The sequence below is a fragment of the Symphalangus syndactylus genome, chromosome 15 (genome assembly GCF_028878055.3).
Source record: "Symphalangus syndactylus isolate Jambi chromosome 15, NHGRI_mSymSyn1-v2.1_pri, whole genome shotgun sequence".
Taxonomy (NCBI): Eukaryota; Metazoa; Chordata; class Mammalia; order Primates; family Hylobatidae; genus Symphalangus; species Symphalangus syndactylus.
This window is the reverse complement of record NC_072437.2, coordinates 92,544,133-92,560,370: the sequence shown is the minus strand read 5'-3', so window position 1 is coordinate 92,560,370 and position 16,238 is coordinate 92,544,133. Positions and strand designations below refer to the sequence as shown.

Genomic DNA, 16,238 nt, shown 5'->3' with positions numbered 1-16,238 from the left:
GGTCACATCTAACTTACATGATCCCTGTCATTTCCATTCTTGAAATGACATAAAGAAATGAAGGCTAGCTTAGTGCTTGCCAGGGATCAGTGGGGATGAGGGGGGATACAGGTAGTCTGACTATGTAAGGCAACATGAGGTATCTTGTGGTTAGAACTGTTCTACATATTGACTTTATGCTTATCACTTTTTTTTTTTTTTTTTAAGACGGAGTCACTCTGTTGCCCAGGCCGGAGTGCAGTGGCATAATTTCGGCTCACTGCAACATCTGCCTCCCAGGTTCAAGTGATTCTCCTGCCTCAGCCTCCAGAGCAGCTGGGATTACAGGCACTCACCACCATGGCTGGCTCATTTTTGTATTTTTAACACAGACGGGTTTCACCATGTTGGCCAGGCTGGTCTCGAACTCCTGACCTCAAGTGATCCACTGGGCATGAGCCACCATGCCTGCCTATTATCAGTATCTTGACTGTGAAACTGCACTACAGCTTTACAAGATGTTATCATCGACAAACAGGATACAGTGTACTAGGGATCTCTATTATTTGTATCTCCATGTAAATCTGCAATTATCTCAAAATAAAACATTCAACTGAAAAAAAAAAACACGGAACTCCCATTGTGGCAGTATCAAGAGGTAAGTTAAGGCCAAACCTTCGTAAGACACCGAAAACTGCCAGCACCTTTACCTTGGGACGTCAGAGCCTCCAGAACCACCACATATGCTTCTACTGCTTAACCAGGTCTGTGGCATATTATTACAGCAAGACAATGACCTAAGACAAATGCTATTACTGCTATTATTTTCTGAGTCCTGTTCCATGCACGGTCAAAGCAATTCCAAGCTGGTATGTAACACACCAAGAATGGATGCTTTAAACAATCTATTTTTTTTTTTTTTTTTTTTTAAGGATTCAAAAGCAAACTCTGGATCCTGAGCTTAACTGTAATGCAATAGATGACATCCCATTTATTTTTGCATATTTTATTTGTCCCAGCACAGTGGCTCATGCCTGTGATCCCAGCACTTTGGGAGGCCGAGGCAGGTGGATCACGAGGTCAGGAGTTCGAGACCAGACTGATCAACATGGTGAAACCCCGTCTCTACTAAAGACACAAAAATTAGCCGGGCATGGTGGCACACGCCTATAATCCCAGCTACTCAGGAGGCTGAGGGAGAACTGCTTGAACCCAGGAGGCAGATGTTGCAGTGAGCTGAGATCACACCACTGCACTCCAGCCAGGTTGACAGAGCAAGACTCTGTCACAAAAAAAATAAATAAATAAAAATTTTATTTCTTCCTTGATAGTTTAGAAGGACTATCTTCAAACCAGTACAAATATTTTATACATAATACCTGGCCATTTTCTAACCAACTGACTAATCTGTTGCACAATAAGCTACCTCATGTCCTTCAGCAAGAAATACATTAAATTTGAATAGTGAAGACATTACATAACGAATTAGGACACCACCAAAATTTGCTTTAAATATTTCTTTGGGGGAGAGGACACCACACTTCTACTCAATGAAGAGAAACATTTTTACAGCCCAGAGGTCCTTTATTTTTTTTTTCTTTTAACACCTATTATGCCATGAATTCATAGGGAATAGGTTCCAGCAGCTCAGGCTCCTTCCCATTGGTTCTCACAAAGTGTGCTTCTCTGGGTGGAGCAGGCTATTAAAGGAAAAAAAAAAGGGAATAAAATAATTATGTGAAGTGTTAAATCTCAACCTTAAAGTGCTCTAAGGATCAATGAAATAACACCAAATTCTCACCTGGCGCTTTAGTTGAACCCAGGTACCTTTCTCTTTGGCTTCTTTCTTTTTCTGATCATTTTCCTTCACGCGTTTCAGGAAGCTATCTCGGCTCTTAGAGTGCTTAATGTGCTCAATACGCACATTAATTCTCTTGGCAAGAATCTTGCCCCTGGACAGAGCAGAAATTCTTGTAAGTGCTTTATCAAAAATATAACAGAAATGTAGAAAACTGATTTTGCAGTTTCATTTATTAAATAAACCATAAACCTTTTACCCAGATGGCAAATCAACAAAGTATGCCTTGATTACTTAATTTACAATCAACTATTAATCCTATCAGAAGAGGCCTTGCAGAGAACATCCCTACTTTTAACTCTCTGATGAGACGATGGCCTCTTAAACTCTAGTAATCTAACTAAAACCAGATTGCTAATAAAATTTAAAGTTTACTAAACTTCTCTTTTTATTCTATAAAAACTGCTGGGCCAGGCGCGGTGGCTCATGCCTGTAATACCAGCACTTTGGGAGGCCGAGGCAGGCGGATCACGAGGTCAGGAGATCGAGACCATCCTGGCTGACACAGTGAAACCCTGTCGCTACTAAAAATACAAAAAAAATTAGCTGGGCATGGTGGCGGGCGCCTGTAGTCCCAGCTACTCGGGAGGCTGAGGCAGGAGAATGGCATGAACTCAGGAGGCAGAGCTTGCAGAGAGCAGAGATCACACCACTGCAATCCAGCCAGGAGGCCTGAGCAAGACTCCGTCTCAAAACAAAACAAACAAAAAAAATGCTTAGTAACAAACTGTGTAAGACTTTCCAGTAAATCTATTTCAATTTGTTTCCTCTGACAGGATACAGACAAACACCCAGTTTGCCTGAGTTTTAAAAGGATATTTCCTTTGCCCCACTTGAATGACCAATAAAGACATAAGTCCAACTGGCAAAGTGAAAAGGGGGTATATGAGGGAATACCGGTTAGCCGCAAAGAACTACAAAACTACTTACTTAACTTGTTTGTTTACAACAATGCCAACAGCATGCTGGGTAACATTGTAGACTCTTCCAGTTTTGCCATGGTAACACTTGTGGGGCATTCCTTTTTGAACAGTACCCATACCCTGTTAAAGAGACCAATGTTATATACCAGCATTTCCCCTTCCTTTAAAAATCTGACTTTAAGTAACTGTAAGGTATTCTAAGATTTCTTTCAAATGGCAACTCAAGAGCTTTCAGAGCCGGTGAAATGTGTTTTTCACATTGCTTCAAGCAATCAAAAAAAACAGTCATCATTAAGCTCTAGAGTGCCAGGATACATTTAAATCCAGGTCACAGAAGAACACAGCTTTCACTAGGAGGGTTTTTAATCACAGTAATAGTAGTCTTCATCAATAATTAAACTTTGCACTAAAGCGTTCCTTTCCAACTTACAAACTCATAATTTCCCACCCTACCACCCAATTTCCACTAGCCATTAACTCCAAGCAGGTAATGAAGAAAATTTAAATTCTGCTAAGAATAGCACTTTAAAAAATCCATTCTAGGCCGGGCACGGTGGCTCACACCTGTAATAATCCCAGCACACTGAGAGGCTGAGTCCGGCGGATCACCCAAGGTGTTGGAGACCAGCCTGACCAACATGGAGAAACCCTGTCTCTACTAAAAGTACAAAATTAGCCAGGAATCATGGTGCATGCCTGTAATCCCAGCTATTTGGGAGGCTGAGGCAGGAGAACCGCTTGAACCCAGGAGGGAGGCGGAGGTTGAGGTGAGATCACGCCATTGCACTCCAGCCTGAGCAACAAGAGCGAAACTCCATCTCAAAAAAAAAAAAAAAAAAAATCCATTGTATACTCTTACAGATGCAATATACACTAGTATTTGAATTCCTACACTAGATTAAATCCAACTTTTCTAACTTCTGTAGCGTTATTTTCCCAATTTTATGTTTACCTTGATGTCTACAATATCACCTTTCTTATAGATTCGCATATACGTGGCCAAAGGAACAACTCCTACAAAAATAAATTTGGTATAGTGAGTATTAAGGCTAAAAGTCTAGAGTAAAAGAAATGCAATTTTACTAGCTTTTAACACGTATATCATTTTTGATGGTTACATGCTTATTACCTTGCCAATGGACAATTTCTCCTGAAAGCACAATCAGACTACTAAATCACAACCTCTCTCCAAAGTTTAGTCTTGCATCAATATTTAGTCACAAAATTACCATATAATTTTGGTAATTTATTTACCTTATCACAAAGTAAGCTGGGCAGATGCTAGTTATTTAATGCTATTGATACACATTCTATGAACTACAACACATGTTGAACACAACAGAACACAAATGATTCTCTCAAGGAAGGTAAACCTACTTACCATGTTTTCTAAAAGGCCTAGAGAACATATATCGGGTGCCTCTCCTCTTTCCCTTTGTGTTTGTCATTTTGGTGAATTACTGAAACCAAAAAGCATAACAGTCAAATACAACTTAAAACTGGCATTTGCCCCAAACCCCTGTAATTTCAAATGTTCACATTTCAGTAGCAAAGTGAGAACTGCAAACTGAAAGCTGGATCACCAAGCAATTAGTTCTGTTGAAAGGTTAAAAAACCATTATTTTGGCAAGTAAGGTCTTTTGGCAAAACTGCCCAAGTTCTGTAACATCAAAACTCTTAAGTAGCACAACTTGATACGAGAATCCAAACCAGTACCCTTTCTCTATGAGAATATAAAAACACAACAGGAATTCTACCACACTCAATCTGTAGAACCCAATCTAGAATGCCAAGGGCATGTAATTACTAACTAGAAGATAATTTATTGAAGAACACAATAAAACAGCCTTACATTTTTATGTGAATTAAATCTTTCTTGTCAACCAAATTTTCCGTGATGGTGTATCTCAAACACCATCTATTTAACTATCAGAAATCTCAAGCCACTTCACATTTCTGATTATTTACTACGAATGTATATAGGGTAGAAGAGAGGGGAACCCAGGCTTTATAATCATTGACCTAAATTTGACATAGGCTCTGCCACTTACTAGCTGCGAAACCCACATTTCATCTCTCATCTTCATTTGTGAAACAGGGGTGAACACTTTCATAACTGAGGTAACCTCTACAAAGAACTCAGCAATGCTTTGCCCGTGTAAGGTGCTCAGTAGTAACTGGCAGCTAATTTATCATCATCTAAGAATTCAGGCATTTAGATTTAGAAATTAAAATTTCCTTTGTTTCCCAAATTAACCTACAGGCATTTAGAAATTAACCTTTCCTTTGTTTCCCAAAAAGGCCAAAACAATAGTTTTGATGGCTCTTTAGTCATTATAGGGCAGAAGTGCCATTCCTGGCCATTACTCCTACCATAAGGTAAAATACAGCAGTCAGGCTTAACGTGTTGACAGTATTCTAACACAATTTGGTTTCTAAATTTACTAACAATCCTTTAAGAATGGCTCCCAAAGTACCATTTTTATAAAAATTGTATAGCAGGAAGACATGTTTCACCTAACTCACCAAAGCCAAACCATTGTTACAATGGATGAACCCTTTAAATGCCAGGTACCCTGTTCCAATCCCCAAAGCCTTTATATGTGTATAAAGTTTCAAAAAACTTGTGCTAAGTTAGTATACAAAGGGTGGTCCTGTGTAGATTCAAGTCATTCTGTGGGATCACCAAGTGGCAGAACCAGTTAACTCATTCCTGATTCCAGAGCTCACAGTCCTCCACTAGATCCATCTGAGTTTGGAATCCATTTTCCGCATGGACCCCATACGCTTAAAACTGAAGGCACTTTTCAAAACGATGCTTTAAAGTCTGTAACAGTATTAAAATCATGGCAACTAGGATCCACTATAAAGAGCAACCTGCAGTTTGCTCGACTCTGTTAACGTCCACCAACTACAGAAAATGATGAACTACGGCTAAATGTTTCCCTTCACTCAAAGCATGCTGCCCTAGAATTCGCACAACAGTATCTCCTCTTGGTGCAAATATTGGTGTTGCAACCTCAAAACACTTTCCCTTCGTCCGATCACCACGTGGGGTCAAATTTTAAAACCAGTCGGAAATCGTCTTATGCATTAACTAAGAGCAGTGAGGGTTCATTAGGACGACTCCAGGACCCACTCTCCGACCAAGAGCCCAGGTTTTCACACTTGTAGGCCTCACAGGAGATTAAAGCCGACGCCTGACTTTAAAACCCATTCCTACTACCCCTTAAGTCCTCACCCAACATCATCACAAGATTAGGAATAAAAAATCCACAATGAAAGGAGTTAGAAAGGCATCAGGCCACGCGGCCCCCACACAGCCTATGTTCAGAGGGCCACCCACGGTACCAGAGATGGAGCCACGGGAACATAAAACGAAGTCTTTTAAGATTAACTCGAGTCGCCTCACCCCAAGCGACTCAGTCTCGTCTTTCTCGCAAATGTCCCCCCGCAGGGCCGCATCATCGCAGTCCGGTTCTCAGCCCACGGCCCAGGCCCGACCCGGCGCACGCTGCTCTCCGTCTGGCAGAACATGGTTTAACCCGCCCATGCCAATGGACCTCAAACAGGTTAGAGAGTCTCCCCACGGTCCCAGTGGACGACCTCTGAGGCCACAAGGTCACGGTTCAAGTCTGTCGAACACTTAGCGCCCAGGAGCCACGCGCAGGCCCTACCTGGAAGATGGCGGTTCCGGCCGAAAGGAAAGAGGCGGGGCCGCGGCGCGCGCCTTACAAGGGCCTGTGGGCTGCCCACGGCGCTGCCTGAGGGAAACGCCAACCGTAAGCGACTCTTTTCTAGGGAAGAAGATCATCTCTGAGAACACAGAAAGTCTGTGAGGATATTTTCCTTTCTTGAGAAAGAAAGGCAAACGGCCAACACAAGCTGACACTTGCATCGTGTCAGACAGCCCGGAAAGGGGCCTTCAAAGACGATCAACAGGACGCCGACGTCCCGAGCGTGCTTACGCCGTCCTTTGCGTCACCGCCTACGCCGGAAGCTGCCTTGTATCCGCGTCTCCCCAAGGAAAACTGTGGCTGGCGGTGTGGGAAGTGGTAGTAGTAGTTGCTTATTTGTTTGCAGAAATAATTGCGTGGGTACGAAACTCAAACGAGAATGAAGCAAGTATATTATCTAGTTTGTATGTATTTAAATAGTTTCTCCTCCACACGCCTAAACATACGCACCTGCTAGTAGGTGCGCAAATGTTAAAACCTCTTTGGAAAGCAATTTGGCAAAATCTAGTAAAAGAAAGATTTTCAGTTACTAAACCCCAGCACTCTGCTCCTACCTGTACGTCTTGTAGAAACTTTGGTAAGTGAACAAGGATGTACGTAACAGCGCTGTGGGTAGAAGCAAAAAATTAGAAACGTCCATCAATGAGAATAAATACCTTATGGGATGTTAATTAGGATGTAGTATTATACGCCAATAAAAGAAGACTGAACTCAGAAATGTGATGAGACAAAAAGAGAAAGATGTAGAAAAATAAGTGGTATGACAATTCATGTACATTCAACTCTAAAACTTGTAAAACAATGCTATATATTGCTTAGTTATGTATATATACGTAGTTAAAGAAGTCAAGAAATACAAGAGAATGAAAATCAAGTTGAGAAAAGCGGTCATATCTGGTAAGGAGGGGACAATAAAGGGAGGCTTTAACGTATTGACCATTATTAAACCGGGTGTTAAATATATGGGTGGCCGTTGTTTTATTCACTACACCTTTAAAAATAGGTATTATTTTCTTAATGTAGTTTATTTGAGATGATCCCATATTCCCAGCATCCAGTTTTCCCTATTATTAACATTTCATGCTAATACGGTACATTTGTTGCAATTAATGAACCAATATTTTACACTATTGTTAACTAAGGTTCACATTTTATTCAGATTCCCTTCGGTTTTACCTAATACCCTTTTTCTGTTCCAGGATTCCATCCAGAATACCACATTACATTTAGTTATGATGTCTCCTTATATGCCTCTTGTGGCTGTGGCAGTTTCTCAAACTTTCCTTACTTTTGGTGACCTTGAGAGTTTTGAGGAGTACTGGTGATGTATTTTGTAGGATGTCCTAATCATGGAATTTGTCTCATGTTTTTCTCATGATTATATGTATTTTTAGGATGCATTTTTAAAAAGTCAGCTAAGTAACAAAATCCCTTATCAGACTGAATATAAATATATCGTCCAATCGCTTTTGAAATTTGCATGTCTTCGACTCACTCTCCTGATGCACCTGAAAGTTGTAATTTCTAAGAACTGCGTCAGCACCGTTTTTTAAATGTGTACATTCTGTGACCACCGTCATCAGCACTTACATCATTTGCTGAAGAACTTGAGGAGTAGGATTTGGTATTGATTCCTTCAATACGTTGACTCCTCCAGACTTTCACTGTAACCATTAGCCCTTGGCTTCTAGATTGTCTTTATTTAACTTAATTTTCTGTAGTTCATTATTACAATCACTCTGTTAGCACTCACTACCTCAGGTCACGTTTCTTTTCCCATTACTTTCTTTCTTTTTTTGAGAGGGAATTTTGTTCTTGTTGCCCAGGCTGGAGTGCAGTGGTGCCACCTTGACTCACCACAACCTCTGCCTCCCGGGTTCAAGTGATTCTCCTGCCTCAGCCTCACAAGGAGTAGCTGGGATTACAGGCGCCCGCCACCACACCCGGCTGATTTTTTTGTTTTTAGTAGCGACGAGGTTTCACCATGTTGGCCAGGCTGGTCTCCAACTCCTGACCTCAGGTGATCCACCCGCCTCGACCTCCCAAAGTGCTGGGATTACAGGCGTGAGCCACCGCGCCCGGCCGATCTCATATTCCTTTCTAACTACTGCCCCATCTGTTCATTTTTCTTCTGTCAAATGTAAAAAAAAAAAAGGAGTCATGAAATTTTTGGTTTTGTACATCAAAAATTGTGAAAGTTCAGTGTCATACAGTTTAATACATAAACACTGTTATCTCTTCCTCATCGTTCATTCAGCTTCAGTTTCATTTGACTTCTGCTCTAGTCATGTCACTAAATTTGCTCTTGACAAGGCATCAACTGCTTATATGTTGCCAAAGCCAAAAGACATTCGCTGTTCTTTCCTCTCTTGATCTCCGCAAAGCACTGGACTCTGTTGGCCACCTCTTCCTCCATGGAACACTACCCTTTCTCACCACTCCACAGTCTAATTTGCTGATTTTCCCTCCTCTCCCTGTCCTATAAAGACTACATTTCCCTGAGTCTTGGAGCTAGGCCCCTGCTCCTCTCTTTCTGTACTGCCTTCCTGGTTAATTCCATTTACTCCCATAATTTTAAATTTCATCTCTGTTGCTTACTACCAGGTTGATTTATGTGATTCCAGCCTTTCCTCAAGATTGCTATTCAACTTGACATCTATTCTTGGATACTCTTTAGCATCTCAACATGTCCAAATCTTTTATTTTTCTTTTCTTTTTTTTTTTAACTGCTCCTTGTGGAGCAGTGCTATCCCATAGGCAGAGTGCCTAGAGTAGCCAAAATTAATTGTACATGGGTACTCTACTGTTTAGCATCCCCACTACAGTTCCCCAGATAATTTGCTTACCTTCTGTCAACTTAAAAAAAAAAATTCAAGCTTTTACATAATTAATTTTATTTAGAAGTCTCACTGAGGACTATAGACCAAGGTTTATACCCTTGGTATAACCTTATGGGATGTGTTGTAGGTTTTTATGGGATGTTTTTAAGTTTTAGATACACTTTTTTTTCTTTTGGCGACAGGGTCTTGCTCTCTTGCCCAGGCTGGAGTGCAGGAACATGATCATGGCTCACTGCAGCCTCAACCTCCTGGGCTCAAGCCATCCTCCTGCCTCAGCCACTGATGTAGCTGGCATCACAGGCATGCCCCACCACACCTGGCTAATTTGTAAAAATTCTTTTGTAGATATGGAGTCTCCTTTTGTTGCCCGGGCTGGCCTTGAACTCCTGAGCTCAGGCAATCCTCCCACATTGGCATCCCAAAGAGCTGGGATTGCAGGCATGAACCCCTATGCCCAACTCATAAAACTTTATTTTCTGCCAGATGCAGTGGCTCACACCTGTAATCCCAGCAGTTTGGGAGGCCGGGGCAGGCGGAGTGCTTGAGCACAGGAGTTCGAGACCAGCCTGGGCAAGATGGTGAAACCCTGTCTCTACAAAAAATACAAAAATTAGCAGGGTGTGATGGTATGCACCCATAGTCCCAGCTACTTGGGGTGCTGAAGCAGGAGAATCACTTGGGCCCAGAGATTGAGGCTGCAGTGAGCTGTGTTCATGCCACTGCGCTCTAGCTGGAGTGGCAAAGTGAGACTTTGTCTCAAACAAGAAAACAACAACAACAACAACAAAAACTTTTCATTTTTACCCTGAAGCCTGTTTCTGCTCCAGTATTTTCCATTCAGTACATAGCATAATCAAGAAACCTTGGTTTCGTCTTTAAGTTTCCCTTTATCCCTTCCGTATGGAATCCATCGGAAAGTTTTGTTCCAGTTCTGATTGTAAAATACTAATATATTAATGTGTCTCCAGCAGACCTACCTCTTCCCATCTCTATGGCCACGCCACTGATACCTCTTACTCTGAACTACAGCAATGGCATCTTTGTGGTCACTTTTTTTCCCTCTCTTGCCCCTGTTCTGTCCATTTCCTATATAGTAGCCAGGGTGATCTTTTAAAAATATAAACCTGATTGTATCACACCCTTGCTTACAGCCCTCCACAGGCTTTCTGTTGCTCTTAGAATAAAATCTAAATTCCCTACCTTGTCTTACAAAGTCCTGCGTAAACTAGATCGTGCTTATCTTTTCAGGTTCCTGTCTCCCTCACTTTCTTGTGTCTCCCTCTGCCTTCTTCAATTCCGTAAATACTTCAAGTTTTTTCTAGCCTTGAGATCGTTATGCATGCTGTTCTCTTCGTTCTTCAGTAGCTTGATCTTTCTCATCTTCTTGATTCCCAAAAGAGGCTTCCTAAGAGAAGTGATGCCCAAGAAATTAAAACATGAATGGGCGTTAGATGAAGACAAAAGAGCATTCCATCTTAGAAGACAATGTAGCATGTGCCGGTGAGTACAAGCAGTGTGGTGTTACCCATGCAAGACAAGAGTGATGGGAAATAAAGCCAAAAGGCAGATGGTGAAGGTTCTTACCAAGGCGCCCAAGAATGCTGAATCAAGCCTGTGAGGCTGGAAGCAAGATGGAGTCAGCTATGCTAGACTTCTCTCACTTTCTTTCTTTCTTTTTTTTTTTTTTTTTTTTTGAGATGGAGTCTCACTTTGTCACCTAGGCTGGAGTGCAGTGCCGCGATTTCGGCTCACTGCAGCCTCTGCCTCCTGGGTTCAAGCATTTCTGCTGCCTCAGCCTCCCAAGTAGCTGGGACTACAGGCGTGCACCGTCACATCCTTCTAATCTTTCTGTATTTTTAGTAGAGATGGTTTCACCATGTTGGCCAGGATAGTCTTGATATCCTGACCTCATGATCCGCCCGCCTCGGCCTCCCAAAGTGCTGGGACTACAAGCATGAGCCACCACCCCTGGCCTGACTTCTGTCACTTTCATAATCTTTGTAAAGGTGGTTTCAACCTCATGTCACATACCTTAGGGATCAAATCAGTCTTGGACACTAAACCTCTCAAAGGTTTTAGTGAAGATGTGTATTTTCACAAGTTTATCAAATACGGAGTTCTTAGCACTAGTATTCTGATTGAAGATCTCCGCAATTGGAATAACTTACACGTTACTGGAGGACTCCAAAAACTGGTGAAAATTACAGCAATGAATGAAAATGTCACAGATCAGCCCTCGATAGAATTCTGGAGTGCTGTGACCACTGTTTTCCTCATGCTCCCTGAAAGCTTTTCTGAAGGAAACCTCTCTACAGAGATTGCCGGACTGTCCTATTCAGATTAGTATGGTTGGTGCCCAAATGTGCTGCAAGGAGGAGATTTGTTATTTGAAGACTCTGCAGATAGCCTGTCCTCACTCAGCACTGGAGTGGCAGCAGTCTTAGTTGTAAATTACATCACCTCTTGCATGGTTCCTGTGTTAACTCTGTGATTTGCTTTCCTACCTCCCAGGTCTCCTATCCACATGTCTACACTTACTGTACCAGGGTAATTTTGTTTTTAATATTTATCTTGAAATAATTTCAAACTTTACAGAAAAGTTTCAAGAATAATACAGAAGACTCCTGTATGCCCTTTCTCTACATTCACTGATGTAACATTTCACCACATTTGTTTTCTCATTCTCTCTGTTTTAGTGGTTTTCAAAGTTTAGCATGTATCTGAATGACCAGGAAGGCTAAGGTTAAAACACAGACTCCTGGCCCCCACCCCATACAGGTGATTTAGTAGGTTTGAGCTGGGCCCAAGAATTTGTGTTGCTAACAAGTTCCCAGGTGACACTGCTGCTCCTCCAGGGATCCCACTTGGAGAACCACTGTTTTCTCCATCTGTGTAAACACACTGTATATGTTTTTTTCTAAATTGTTTGAGAGTAGGTCACACATATCTTTTCCTCTTTAGGCCATATACTGTACTCATTTGTGTCTCCTAAGAATCAGGACATTCTTTCATATAACCACAGTACATTTATCAAATTCAGGAAACAACACTGATACAATGCTTGTATCAATTTTTTTTTTTTTGGACAGGGTCTTGCTTTATGGCCCAGGCTGGAGTGCAGTGGCATGATCCTAACTCACTACAGTCTCCACCTCCTAGGCTCAAGCCATCTTCCCACCTCAGCCTCCCAAGTAACTAGGACCACAGGTGCCACCACACCCAGCTAATTTCTTAATTTCTTATAGCAACAGGGTTTCACCATGTGGCCCAGGCTGGTCTTGAACTCCTGAGCTCAAGTGATCTGTCTGCCACAGCCTCCTAAAGTGTTGGGATTACAGGCACCTGGCTGGTACCACATTTACAATCCACATTTCAAATGTCAGTTGTCCCAATAATGTCCTTTATGGCTTTTCTTTTACATGATCCAGTCAGAAATCATATGTTGTATTTATTAATAGTCACTGTGTCTCTCAGCTTTTAATCTGAAGCACTTAAGCCTTTTCTTGCCTTAGGTGACATTCACGTTTTTCAAGTCTGCAGGTCAGTAATATTTGCCCTGGTATAAGCAGTGTTTTCTCCCTTATGTGCCATCTGTTTGCATGAAGATCATGCAAATATCTTGCTTCTAAACAAACTTTCCCTCCTGGATTAAGTATTCATCGATGATTCTTGCAATTTTTACTGTGATGGTTACAAAGCAGTGATTTTCCAGCTCCACTTCTACCTCCACATTAAGGAAAGGCTTTCCATTTTTCCCTATTCATTTATTTTATTCGTTCATTTATTTGTCTAAATGTTAACCTCTTTTCCCTTTCTCTCTAAACCAATTGTGTTCCTCAGGGATGTCAGAGTCTCCTTTAAAGGACAAGGTGGAAGGTGAGAGGGTAGAGCCCAGGCCCCTCACCCTTGCTGCTCCCCAAGGAGTGCCACATTTATCTGCTTCCTATAGTAAGGTTCATTTACAAAACAAGCGGTCTGCTACTTTTTTAAAAGTTTGAAAACCACCATCTTAAATAAATATCCTCTGTGCCCATTACAAAAAAAGAAAAAAAGAATGCTTAATCTTTTTCTATAGACAGTTGAGAATCCGACTCGTTTTAACCAAAGGCATGACAGTGGTAGTGATAGCTAATATTTCCTAAGGGCTCATTCTATGTGCCAGTAAGCAGTTACAAATATTATCTTACTTAATTCTTACAAAACTCCTAGGAGGTAACTGGTGGTACCTATTCCTATGCATTTAGAAGATTGTACAGTGTACGAAAGGTTGCTTTTCAGGTTTTTCCATTGCTGTTTTGGGATTGAGCTTTCTCAAGTCACCTATGTCAGCTGGCATTTGTCCATCTGTTTTTCAGCTTTCAAAATGTTGCTGTTATTTTTTACCTTCCCTATGCGTATGGTTTAGGTGTTTAGACACACACACCACGCACAAAATGGGATTCTAGGAGGGAACAAAATTAGATGACGGTATTTAATCCATCATTTTAATCTGGAGCCTCTAGGGATGAATTATTTAGATGCAGGATACTTAATAATTAGTTTAACTCATATATTGTTTTAGCTACATTGGATGTTGAAGGCATTCCAATACTAAATGAGGAGTTGGGTTACGGAGTGGACATTGGGACATTGTTTTTTAGCTACTCAAACTCATTCCTCCTTCCTACTAGACCTCTATTTACTTGGGGGCCTTAACTCCTGTCCCATGTGCATATTCTTTTTTTTTTTTTTTTTTTTTCTTTGAGACGGAGTCTTGCTTTTTTCACCCAGGCTGGAGTGCAGTGGCTCAATCTCGGCTCACTGCAAGCTCCGCCTCCTGGGTTCACGCCATTCTCCTGCCTCAGCCTCTCCAAGTAGCTGGGACTACAGGCGCCCGCCACCACGCCCGGCTAATTTTTTGTATTTTTAGTAGAGACGGGGTTTCACCGTGGTCTCGATCTCCTGACCTCCTGATCCGCCCGCCTCGGCCTCCCAAAGTGCTGGGATTACAAGCGTGAGCCACCGCGCCCGGCCCCCATGTGCATATTCTTAGGGAGGTACTCCCTACCCACATCAGAACCAAGGGGACCAGAATTGCACTCTCCCTGCTCCAATAAACATAGGGTAGACATCCCTTCCAGTCAACCCCCTCCCTGACTAAAAACAATATTCTGATTTCTGATTGATTGATTCATTGATTGAGATGGGATCTTGCTATGTTATATAGGCAGGTCTTGAACTCCTGGCCTCTAATGATCCTACCACCTTGACCTCCCAAAGTGCTGGGGTTACAGGCATAAGCCAGCCTGCCTGGCCAATATTCTGATTTCTATAACCATAAGTTAATTTTGCCTAATCTTGAATTTCGTATGAATGGTACCACACAGTTTGTACTCTTTTTTCCTGTGGCTCTTTTTGTTTAGCTGAATGTTGTTGAGAATCAATCATACTGCATGTACTAGTAGTTCAATTCTTTTTATTGTGAAAGTAGTATTCCACTGTATGAATATATCACAATTTATTTTTCTGTTCTCCTCTTGATGGCAGTTTGAGTTGTACATAATTTTTGTGGGTCTCGCTATGTTGCTCATGCTGGAGTTCAGTGGTGTGATCATAGCTCAGTACAGCCTCAAACTCATGAGCGCAAACAATCCCCTATCTCAGCCTCCAGAGTAGCTGGGACAATGGATGTACACTACTGAGCCCAGCTTAGGAGTTACATTCCTTGATCATAAGGTAGGTATATTAGTCTGTTTTCACGCTGCTGATAAAGACATACCTGAGACTGGGTAATTTACAAAAGAAAAAGTTTTAATTTGACTTACAGTTCCACGTGGCTGGGGAGGCCCCACAATCATGGTGGGAGGTAAAGGCACGTCTTACATCACAGCAGGCAAGAGAGAGAATGAGAAAGATGCAAAAGCGGAAACCCCTGATAAAACCATCAGATCTCATGTGACTTATTCACTACCATGAGAACAGTATGGAGTAAACCGTCCCCATGATTCAAATTATCTACCACTGGGTCCCTCCCACAACGTGGGAATTATGGGAGTACGGTTCAAGATGAGATTTGGGTGGGGAACGCAGAGCCAAAGCATATCAGTAGGTGTATGTCTGACTTCATAAAATACTGCAAAATGGTTTTCCAAAGTAAATCCCAATTTTATTAGCATTTGTCTCTCAAGAGGATAAGGAATTTATTTTTACTTTAGGCTTTTAAAATAGGTTTGTGTCATTAGCTCCAATGTACAGATCTGAAAAACAAAGTGGCTTCCTGAGTCACTAATGGTCAATGTGTCTCTAGTTTGAGACCTTTAATGTAAAGAGAATAAGAAAAGAATTGAAACTTTAAAAGAAATATGAAGTAAATTACATGTAGAAAATAGGAAATATCAAAATTCATTCAATATTTATGAGCTTCTAGATTAAATCAGATACTGTACTAAGTGATGAGACTATGAAAATGAATAAAACATGATCCTTGCCCTTAAGGAACCCACAAAGAGTCTGGTAGAAGAAAAAAGCAAGTTCATTACAATATTCTAAGTGATTTAATAGAGGACACTGAAAATGAGTGACATGGGAGTTCTGTGGAGGAAGTTACTGCACCTAGATTGGAGGAAGGGGATGGGAAAAGAGAAAAGCCCCTGAACAAAAAAGGGAGCTTCACAGAGGTTTGACTTGATAAGCATAGTACTTTAATCAGAGAACGAATAGTAAGGGCATTTAAAGCAGAGGGAACAGCTTATGTAAAGGCATAGAGATGGATAACAACTTCAGGATGTTGGAGTGGTGAAAGTTGCCCAATAGTATTAGAAAATAAGAGCAACAAATGAACAGGGATGTGGCTTATTAAAATAAGGGAAATTTATGATTTTGTACTAGGCTTGAGTAAAACACTACACAAAACACAACTTTT

The 16,238-nt window shown here is 41.4% G+C and overlaps 1 protein-coding gene and 2 non-coding genes across 3 annotated transcripts; all 3 read right to left on the bottom strand.

Annotated features, from left to right (window-relative positions):
• Positions 1 to 1,538: 1,538 nt before the first annotated feature.
• On the bottom strand, positions 1,539 to 4,226 carry RPL21 (ribosomal protein L21). Its single transcript, XM_055244484.1, has 5 exons — positions 4,142 to 4,226; positions 3,713 to 3,774; positions 2,768 to 2,880; positions 1,781 to 1,931; positions 1,539 to 1,679 (listed from the first exon to the last, which is right to left on the bottom strand). The coding sequence occupies exons 1-5, from the start codon at positions 4,206 to 4,208 to the stop codon at positions 1,590 to 1,592; spliced, it is 483 nt and encodes a 160-aa protein (XP_055100459.1). The 5' UTR covers positions 4,209 to 4,226; the 3' UTR covers positions 1,539 to 1,589.
• LOC129464267 (small nucleolar RNA SNORA27) lies at positions 2,596 to 2,721 on the bottom strand. The gene has a single exon (XR_008651506.1). It is a non-coding gene; the product is annotated as a small nucleolar RNA SNORA27 (small nucleolar RNA).
• On the bottom strand, positions 2,987 to 3,058 carry LOC129464256 (small nucleolar RNA SNORD102). The gene has a single exon (XR_008651495.1). It is a non-coding gene; the product is annotated as a small nucleolar RNA SNORD102 (small nucleolar RNA).
• Positions 4,227 to 16,238: the final 12,012 nt, after the last annotated feature.

Excerpts from the sequence above, each read along its gene's own strand:
- RPL21 (XM_055244484.1), bottom strand. The coding sequence starts at position 4,208 with ATGACAAACACAAAGGGAAAGAGGAGAGGCACCCGATATATGTTCTCT. Across the intron at positions 2,881-3,712 it reads GTGATATTGTAGACATCAAG|GGTATGGGTACTGTTCAAAA; the intron begins GTAAACATAAAA and ends TCTCTTTAACAG. Across the intron at positions 1,680-1,780 it reads GGGTTCAACTAAAGCGCCAG|CCTGCTCCACCCAGAGAAGC; the intron begins GTGAGAATTTGG and ends TTCCTTTAATAG.